General features: G+C 38.1%; 1 protein-coding gene across 2 annotated transcripts; it reads right to left on the bottom strand.

Annotated features, from left to right (window-relative positions):
• Positions 1–791: 791 nt before the first annotated feature.
• LOC105777389 (ABC transporter C family member 8) lies at positions 792–6,990 on the bottom strand. Of its 2 annotated transcripts, none has more exons than XM_052622114.1 (12): positions 6,717–6,990; positions 4,512–6,451; positions 4,094–4,414; positions 3,912–3,998; positions 3,202–3,813; positions 2,904–3,047; positions 2,500–2,794; positions 2,202–2,416; positions 1,776–2,081; positions 1,629–1,692; positions 1,282–1,521; positions 792–1,124 (listed from the first exon to the last, which is right to left on the bottom strand). In XM_052622114.1, exons 1-12 carry the CDS (start codon positions 6,739–6,741, stop codon positions 997–999), a joined length of 4,377 nt encoding a protein of 1,458 aa, XP_052478074.1. In that variant the 5' UTR covers positions 6,742–6,990; the 3' UTR covers positions 792–996. The 2 variants fall into 2 exon arrangements, with proteins under 2 accessions (XP_052478074.1, XP_052478073.1); XM_052622113.1 differs by having other exon boundaries at positions 2,883–3,047; positions 6,717–6,989.
• Between the last annotated feature and the right edge of the window lie 3,786 nt (positions 6,991–10,776).

Genomic DNA, 10,776 nt, shown 5'->3' with positions numbered 1-10,776 from the left:
TTAATGCCTTATTCTCTAATGTTAATGAAAATTTTCAATTTTTTTCATTCAAATTCTCTCTTTTCTTTTCTGTTTTCCATTCGCAAGCTTTATTTTCTGTTTCTTTCTTCAATTGTTTCTTCTGCAAGCCTCGATGCTTGCTGTCCAAGCAAAGCAAATCAACTTGCTGCTGCCCTTAGTCACTTGGTATACCGTGTTTTCAGGCAAAAACTTAGGGAATAGTGATATAGATTTCTAGGTTAAACTATTTTAAGGGTGGGGGGAACTCTTTAGGTAAGGGCAAAAGTAAGGTTGTTAAACCGGTAACTTTTAGGGGAGGAAAACTTGAAGGAGAGTGATAAAACTTAGAGAAGAATGATTTAGAATTTTAGAAGTAAAAGTGAGATTGTTAAATATGTAAAACTTAGAGAAGAGTAATCTAAATTTTTTGATGAAAAAATGAGATTACTAAACCGGTGAGTATGGTTAACAAAAACGAACTGTATAAACATCCTTGTGTTAATCTTTGTTATATCAAAGTTCTACACCCAGTAACATTGCTCGTGGCACTACTCCAAGCACCATTTGCAATTATATATTCTCTTCACAACTAAATTCATTGATTTGGGAAATAATGTTTGTTAAAAAGGATATGGAAATTGAGCTAGTAGTTTGTTGGAAGTGCATTAAGATAATTACTCAGCTTTTATATTTTATAAATGGGATCAGTAAAATCATAGAACTTTGACCTATTTACGAGTTTAAAAATATTTCTCTATCATTGTATAAAATGATTAATATATACGAGTATATATGAGAAACTTATTATAGTTTTCCTTTATTCATATGGAAATAATGGGTACAAAGAGCTTGAATCCCTACAAATTATCATTCATTATCTACCTTCCCATAGATCAATAAGAACAACTCTTGGAATTTGGAAGTCTTCAAAAACTTTCTATTCAAGATAATAACACTAAATGTTTGATCTCATTTTCATGCCAATATTCGTTCTAGTCATTGATAACTGCTAAAATTTTGATATGAATTTCTCCTGCAACTTGACCAATATTCAGCTACTAGCTTAGAAAAGGAAGAGTTTGTTGCCATAAGGTTTGAAGGCTCATCATACTCCAGCAATTTACCTGCTCATATAATAATCAATCAACATTGGATATATTTAATTGGTTGCAGTCTCTTAATATGAGAAAGAGTTGCAGGGATCTGAAATACATGCTGCAGTAATGTGATTATAACTTGGATAAATTGATTGATATTAGTATTAGGAAAGAAGAGCTTTACCATAGGAGAGGACCATGACCATGTCACTGTCTATAACAGTTGGAACTCTATGAGCCACTGTTATGACGGTGCAATTCGAGAACTCTTCTCTTATAATTCTTTGTAAAATGGCATCGGTTGCAGAGTCTATGGAAGCAGTGGCTTCATCCAGCACTAGGATTCGGTTCCGTTTCAAGAGAACTCTTCCAAGGCAAAAGAGTTGTCGCTGCCCCACACTCCAATTCTCACCTTCATCACTCACTGTCAATCCAACAACAGTGGCAGAACAACCATGTTTGATCCAGTTAACCGAGAAAAGATAGTCTATCACAAGGAATTTAGTACATAGTCACTAAAATTCAACTCACCAGATGAATCTAGCTTGTTTGGCAGCGAACTGATTGTTGTTTTAAGTTGACACTTCTCCAAAGCCTGCCACGGGAATACAAAGGTAAGTTCCAAAAGCTCATTTTTGGAAATTTTTTTATGTTAATATTCATGATTAGTTGGTTCACCTTCCATATTTCATCATCTGAATAGAGGCCTAGGGGGTCTAAGTTAGTTCGAATGCTGCCTCTAAATAGAGTTGGCTCTTGAGGAATGATGCTAAGCTTCATTCTCAAATCTTTCAGTCCCATAGAGCATATATCAAGTCCATCTATAAGAATTTTCCCACTTGCAGGTTCTACTAGGCGAAACAAGGTGCTTATGAGCGTAGTTTTTCCACTTCCAGTCCGTCCAACAACTCCTACTCTGGTCCCTTCTTGGAAAGTGCAAGTGATTCCTTTGAGAACTAAAGGAGCATTCGAGCTATATCTTATCTAAACAAAGCATTGAATCAAATAACATGAATTAAGACATAGATTTGGTTCAAAGAAAACAAGTTCATCACACTTTCAGCACCCTTCAAACCATTTTCCAGTTTAGATTCCTTAATTTACCTTCAGTTCTTGCAATTCAATCCTACCCTTAGAGGGCCATGAAGATGGGGGCCTGTTGTCTTCTATAATTGCTGGAGGTTCTTCAGGTATGTGCATGAATTGTTTTATCCTTTCAACCGAAATCATGTAGTTCCATAAGCTGCAGTACCAACGGGATGCAAAAATTTGCGTACCGGTCAGTGATAAAGCGTAAGAAAGAGAGAGCCCAACAAGCCCTGCAGTTAGAAATTTTCGAGATTAATGGACTTGAACATTCTCTACATGTCAAGAAGATTATTCAGTACAAATTATAATATACCGGGGGTGACTTGGTTTTTGGGAAGCAGAAGCAGGAAAAATGCAGCAGTGAATAGAGTAAGGTTTTGAAGTGTTTCAATCCGTAGAACTAGCCATTCCATGGCTGCATTAGAAAGAAAGAAAAGTGTGGCATCTGTGTCAACAAGCTTCAGGTTATTTCTAAAGAACCTATCCACCATGTTAAAAGCTCTTATGGTGACCACTCCAAGCGATGTCTCGGCTGCATAATTCATAACGGGAGCTTTAGTCGTTCCATTAATTCTTATGAGCTCCCTTGCAGAGGACATATAATATCCCTGCAGTATGATGACCAAAGATTTTAGCCCTTTCAACTTGGCTGCAAATGAGATTTGAGCAAAGCAAGTGAAAAGAAAATGCATCCACCTGAATGTACTTTACTCCTACCATAGCAAGAATCGCGACAATGAGAACTTGCCATGTAATAAAGGCCATGATTCCGATTGTTGCTAAGACTTCAGTTACACCGGCTGCCACAAAGACAAAGGCAAATGGAATGTCGAAATCAAGAATACTCATATCTGATGAAGCCTGCAAGAGTTTAAATAAAACATGTTTTAGTATCTTGGGAAAAGACTCAAACGGTACGTGAAACATTATATTAACTCCTAGCTCATTGCCAAGCAAAAAAAAAAAAAAAAAAAGAAAAAAAAAAATCCTTGCTTATTGGTAAATTTGATCTTACTCGGGTTAGAATCCTGCCAACAGGAGTAGAATCGAAAAAAGGCATTGGAGCTTTGAAAATGGCATTGGTGAGACCAGAGTGGAAGGCTTTAGAAGCTTTTAATCCTAGATGAGCAGCATAAAGGGATCTAAAAAACACAAAAACTGCACTAAGGGTGGCAACTCCGGTGTAAACTCCTATCAACATGCTGTCGGTCATGTTAGGAATTTGAATGGCAAATGCCAGCCAATAGGTCGAAGTGGCCTGAAGAACAACAAAGGTAAGCTGAGTTAAAATGCTTAAAGATAGATAAACGGATCCTTTTGAGATAGAAACATAATCCATGAATGGCTTCCATCCAACATCGCCGATCTCCACTTCTTCATCTTGTGTTAATTGTATTCCAGGCGGACCCTTCACCGAGATCTCCCCTTCACTGTTCTGTTTAGTTGGAGAACATCCGTTAAACATAACGGGAGCTATCCCTCTTGATTCTCCTTCACCTTGACCATTCAAAGAACCTAATGCTGTTATGGAATCTCTATGAGCATTCACAAGCTGCTCAAATGCTGTCCCAGCCATCAATAGCTCTTCATAGCTTCCTGATTGAGTAATTTGTCCACCATCCATAACCTAAGGAAAAAAACGGGAGAAATTATCCTTCTGACGAACCAGAAAAACACATGGATGGATAAATAAATTATGAACATAAATTCGAACTTCGTGTTTACCAAAATTCTATCAACTTCTGAGAGAAACTCTACTTGATGAGTTACCAGGACAACAGTTTTCTTCGCTAGAGCAGTCATAACACAATCCTGCAATCATAAAAAGCTAACTTTTATCATACTGCAAAGAAAATAAATAATAGTATTATACACCAGAGTTCTATACTGAAATGAAGCTTTCTCACATTGAACAAAACAGAAGCTGTATGTGCATCAACAGCACTGAAAGGGTCATCAAGAAGATAGATGTCGGCATCATTATAGATCGCTCGAGCGAGTTGAATCCTTTGCTTCTGCCCTCCACTCATGTTAATCCCTCTTTGACCTATTTCCGTGAGATCACCATGATCAAAACTATTGATATCTTTATCCAGAGCACAAGCGTTAATGGCCTTGTCATATTTGTCTGCATCCATCGGCTTTCCATAGAGTATGTTGTCACGAATTGTCCCACTCTGGATCCATGAAACTTGAGAAACATAGGCAATGGATCCAAACACGCTAACCTAAAACAAGCATTAAGGGAAAAAGAACTATAATCAGTGACAAGAAGACATAATGCTTAATGCATGTGCATGTAGGAATACTTGTTTTGCAACTCACCATTCCTGAAAGTTTCGGTATCTCTCCCAGCATTGCATACAAGATTGAGGATTTTCCAGCCCCGACCGGTCCACAAACAGCTATCTTCTGCCCTCTTTTTATTTCCAACTCCACATTTCTAAGTGTTGGAATTGCAATTTCAGGAACCCAACTGAAATTTCCTGCTTCTACTGTCACACTTTTATCAGAATTCTGCAGGGGAAATCTCCTTACTTCATCATTCCTAAGTTCATCATCAAGAAGAAAAGTGTATATTCTGTCAAAAGAAACTTTGACTTGTATAAGAATCGAAAGTGCCTCGGGTAACATTCTAACAGGTTCCGCCATGCTTCTTAGAGTTGCAAGAACTGTAAAAATGGTTCCAGCATTCAATGGGGCACTCCCAAATAGAGCACATCCCAAGAAGACAACTGAAGAAACAATAGTTGGAGAGATCCAATACAAGACAGTACCGTAAGGCCTCAAAAACTGCTGTTTAGAAAGCCATTTGAACTCCTTGCCACGTAAGGACTCGATCAAGCTCTTGAATTTATCCTCCCAGGACTGCAACTTGATGATCTTCATGCTGTTTAAGATCTCAGAAATGGCTCTCAATCTCTCATCTTGTGAGATCATGACTTCAGATTGGCATTTTTGTATGATCTTCGCAAATGGCATATTAAGGAATCCACATATGACAAGAGGGACTATACCGGGTATAGCACCGAGACCAATAACTGAGAAAAGCACTCCCATAGACATGAAAAGCTGCAACACAAGACTCCAAGTCGAATGAAACCACCATGGAAACTCCCCCATTCTATAGGCATCTACTGCTATGTAATTCACAATTTCCCCAGTCGAATGTCTCCGCCTTCCTAAACTCGAAAGTTTCAGCTGCTTCTGATAGATTGCCACCATTAATGCCGATCGCATCCTCATTCCACACCTCCTCGAAGCATAATACCAATACCTCTGCGACAATGACTCGACAACCTTCGAAACAATAAGGAATCCTAGTAAAACAAGACCCTTTTGCAGGTTTTCCTCTTCCTGGTTCGAATAATTTACAAAGGCATAGAGCAATAATGGAAGTGCTACAACAGAAATCGTCCTAAGAATTGCACAAACTGCTATAATTATATTTTCCTTAAAGTACACTTTTGTTAAGGCCCGAAGAACCAAGTTTCGCCTATCAATTGAGCTTTTCTCTCTTATTAGTGTCTCCCATGCATTAGCAAACTTTTGGTATGCCAAACTGGATTCATCTTCTGCACTAATAGAAGGGATGTCTTCAAGAGCTAAGGGTCTCAAATAACCCCTGGAAAGCAAAGGATTAATCCAAGAAAATGACAATTTGCTAAAGAAATTGGCCTCACAAACTTCTATCTGGTATGTTTCTTCCTTTTCCTCTAATAGAGGTTCTGAAAGACTCTCATGTTCCTTAGTCAAATCAATGAAGTTTCTAAAAGCACAAAACAGCATCAAGATGTTCACAGGCCATGGAAGAACGTCGAATATTTCAATCCGGTGTGCTCTAAATAAAATTTCAATATGAAGAACCGAAACCAATAATGCGAACGACACCCACCAGGCGGAGATGAAAATTTTCACTGGTTGTGATGTATGAACAAGCAATGAAACTGATAACGAAATCCAAATTAATCCTCTAACAGGCTCAATCAACCAGCTCAAGCCATTAAATTCACCATTTCTTGCTATTAGATTCCATAAACCAACACTAAGATACAATATACTAATAAGAGCACAACAGATGGAAACAACAATGGAGATCCTATCCCTTTTATTAACAACACTACGTTGCAGTTTTCTTACCGAACATACAAACAAAAGTAGATAGAAAACAAAGAGGAACACCAGGTTTATGACATCTATGATGGTTCGTTGAATGCAAAAAGAACCAAAATCAAGTTTCCCTTCACAAATTAAAGTGAACCCCCCTGCATATCCATCACAAGATTTAGAATTAGCATAATAACAAAAGTCAGTTCAACAGGAAGACACTGATATAGATTACAAACATATTGTCTGCATTACAAAAGGATTCGAGTGGTCCATTACGTTGCCTTACACTAGTCTTTTCAATAATCACTGATGGTTTTAAGAACAGCTTAATCAAAATCACATAAAACGCGATATATATTCATGCAAGATGAAAAAGTATTAATCAAACAGGTGAATGAAAACGAGCAAATAAGGGTGTACCAAGTAAGGTCCTGAAGGAAGCCATAGTTGAATAGCTGTCGGCAAATCACACTGTACAATAGTTCAGAGTGGAATGAGTTTTGCCAAAAACACTTGAGTGGATGAAGTGAAACAAACGCTACTCTCATTCACTTCAGCTATTCCATACAAGATGCCATCAAAGAAACTCCCACGCTCCACCGATTTATTGCCTCTTATTTTGGTGTTCGTTGACTGCTTCCACATGTACACTACACAATTTGTGCAGACACGGTTGTAAGGAGATAATAAAAGAATATTTAATACATAATTATTCCCTTTCAATATCAGATTCTCGTCCACAAATTTGTTTTTTCTTCATAATTTCATAAATATCCATCAGTCAATTGTACATCACATGTCATGCATAAACCAATTGGCAATTAAGACGGTCAGTGAATAAAAATACTACTAAATAAATCTTTGTCTGCTCAATATTTATACACAGCTGCAATATTCTTCACCTATTAGCAGCCAAATTTAGGTGAAATAGTAATGGTAGGAAATTAGAGAAGTGTGAATACTATAATACATCTCTTTACGTACTACAGCCAAACATTTTGATTCCAAATGATAAAAAAGGTTCATTTTCGGTGTTGAAGCCATGAAAACCAAGACCGGTTTAGGGTTAACAGAAGTGGACCTCTAAAGCTATACAAATACTTGAAGAATCAAAACACCACCTCAAAGAGAAAAAGAAGATATATAATTGGAGTTAAACCATGAAAAGAAGGGTGAATTTTGCAACCCATTTTGTTGTTTTTTTCTTATCGAATACGAATAACGACAATAAATATTACCACTTTCATTAAAAAAAAAAAACCTATGCAGACAAATTACAGAAAAGAAATATTTTCTTGGTTGAAATCAATCCACATTTTAACTAATCGAGTAGAACATGAAGTTGATGCGACAGGCAATAGAAAGGACAACATATAAAACTGCTTTTCATTAGTCTTTCCTAAGAGTGGGGTCGTATCCCTGTCGTCACATTCACAGCCAATTCATATCAAACACGTAATTCCAATTGAAAAGGTTGCATCTCTCTTTCATTTTATAGTACGGATTTTTTGTTCTGTTGTGTAGATTATTTTGCCCAGATTACAATAATAATTTAATGTTGGTTCTGCTTCTAAATCAAGTAAATAATTCCCAAAACAAATCATTAACAAATCCAAGTTTCAAAGAACAAATTTATTGCATGAAATGACACAAAGTAAAAAGATAAGAAAAATGATTGTACCTTAGCGATTAATTGATGTTTGTTTTCTTCTCTCTCTGAGATTTAGGTTGGAATCTCGCTTTATATATATACACAAATAAGTTTGTTTACAATGAATTATGAAAACTTTGTAGACCTTCACTTCCAGGTTTTTTATTTAAATAATACAAAAAATAAAATTAATAACTGAAATAATAAGACAATTTACCAATAAAAGCTTTTTTCAATAATTACCGAATGGGCCCATTATTTAATTATTTACAGGAATAGTCCTTTTTTCGTGAAATCGCGTCCACATTAAGCGATGTCAGAGTCAGCGCCAGACATCGCGCCCACGTCCGTATGATTCTGTGAAGTGGACGCGATGTCTGGCGCTGCACTCGACATCGCTACCGACATTGATGCGATTTCGCGGTTTTTCCTACGTTAGGTTTTTTTGGCTTTTAGGGTTTAGGGTTCAGGCTTTTAAGGGTTTTTAGGTCCTGGAAGAAATAATTTCGAGTTGACGTTTCTGATAAAATAGTATAAAATCGCTTCTAGCAGGATGGTATTTGTGAAGAATTTGTGAAATCGCGCCCTCGTAGAAGCGTTTTTGCTACAGTAGGTCACAGAAGAAATAATTATTTTTTTGACGTTTCTGAGCAAATAGTATAAAATCGCTTCTAGTAGGATGCTATTTGAGAAGAATTTGTGAAATCGCGGCCTCGTCAGCGCTCTTTTGCTACAGTAGGTCATGTAAGAAATAAATTTTTTTGATGTTTCTGAGCAAATAATATAAAATCGCTTCTAGCAGGATGCTATTTGAGAAGAATTTGTGAAATCGCTACTGTGGACGCGCTTTTACTCTGATAGCATGTTTTAATGAGGTTATAAATTAGGCAGAAAATGTTCTCAAAATGCATAAGTCACAGCAGAAACAATTTGGAGAGACTAAGAAGGTTAGAGTTTCAAATATGAGTGAACGTATTAGTGATGTTATTTACTATGATGGTGAGGTTTGCCACACCGAGAATGGTGTTGTTTTTTTGTCGGAGAATACAGTGCGACTGGTTTTTAACCATAACATAGATTTGACAGAACTTCATAAAAGGATCAGGCGTAAAATTTTTGGAACGACGCCAATGAAAGTTCTGTCTATCATGTATCAATTTTGTTCTTCTGTTGATCCGGTGACATATGACTCGTTCGACATAAAAGGTGCTCGTAGCTTGGAGGCAATGGTGCAGACTCATCTTGCTAGTGGAGCACCTTATATTGAGTTATATGTATAATTTACATCGCCAACTGATGTACCAGCGACCGGTGTTCGAGATGTATACACCACCCCTGGCCGACACTTTCGGTCGTTGGGTTACAAAATCTGAAATGACCTATGTTGATAGCGAGGTCGAATGCACATCCCCTGCAAGACACTCTGTAGGTGGATGGGACATGTACGTCGGTGGCTCGATGTTTGATGCTGGAAATACGTACTGGGAAGCGGCATCAAGTTCTAGCGGGTGGCAATCTACATCCAATTGGGGATGTTATCAAATGCCCAGAAGAAGGGATGATGTACTCCCTACGACATCAACCGGTGAGGGGACCTCGTACACTGCAGATGATTGTGGGTTAGAAGATGACTCCGATGTGGATCCACCTCGAGAGCGGGCGATGGTGCGAAGTTGGCTTATTTTACGACCGGAGCCTATTCCAATGAAGTGAAGATCTTGCCGATGAGTTCAGATGAGGAAGAAAATCCACGATTCAGAGCATACTCACCTCCAGCCCACATGCATAATGTCGATCTGTCTGCAGATGATGCGTTAGAGTTTCCAGATCTACTACACCGGTTGCGTGATCGTACAAGTTCGGGGGTAGATTTCGGTGAACTTGAAGTTGGTAATTAGTTTACCAACAAGGATAGTTTTATTGGTGCTTTGAAATAACATAGCATCAAAAACGGCGTTAACTGCCACGTCGTTAAATCAAAATATGATAAGTTTGAGGCGAAGTGTGCGGTGCAAGATGACACATGTTCATGAAAAATCTACTCCTCGTTAAGGAAAAGGACAGGGTTGTGGGAGATAAAAAAGTACAAAGGTCCACATACATATGCTGCAGGTACAGTATTGACTATATCTAAATAATACTTTTATTATGCAATGTTGCATTATTTAATGTACTCCTTTGTAGGTGTTTCACAATATCATCCTAAAAAGGATTCAGCTATGTTAGCTAGCTTGATACTGCCCACGATAAAAGTAGAACCTAGGACTTCAGTCTCGGTGTTAATTGCCAATATCCGTAGCCAAATGGGGTACACGCCCTCTTACCGCAAGGCTTGGATAGCTAAGCAAAATGCGTTGGAGAAGATGCATAGTGGGTGGGACGCCTCATATAATGAAATATGGCAGTGGTGTCAAGTGCTAGAGAGATACGTCCCTAGTGCCATCACAGACCTTAAAACGGAACATGCGTACTACAACGGCCGATTGCTACGTGGATGCCAAGTGTTCAAACGCCTGTTTTGGACCTTTAAGCAATGCTGATACGCATTTTCATATTGCAAATCGTTGGTACAAATTGACGGTACCTTCATGTTCTGTAGGTATACTCATCGGCTATTGCTTGCAGTGGCATAGGATGGCGGTGGGAGAATTCTTCCAATTGCATTTGTAATAACACCGAGGGAGTCGTCTGATGACTCGGATTTCTTTCTCTCTAGGTTAAGGAGGCATGTGTGCCCCCAACCTGATATCTGTGTTATTTCAAATCGGGGCGTCGGTATACTAGCTGCATTTGGTCGAGAGGGAAGCTTATGGCAGCGCACACACTATA

This window comes from Gossypium raimondii, chromosome 10, assembly GCF_025698545.1.
Source record: "Gossypium raimondii isolate GPD5lz chromosome 10, ASM2569854v1, whole genome shotgun sequence".
NCBI classification, from domain to species: Eukaryota; Viridiplantae; Streptophyta; class Magnoliopsida; order Malvales; family Malvaceae; genus Gossypium; species Gossypium raimondii.
Note: the sequence above shows the minus strand (reverse complement) of the source record. Positions and strands in the feature narration are given on the sequence as shown.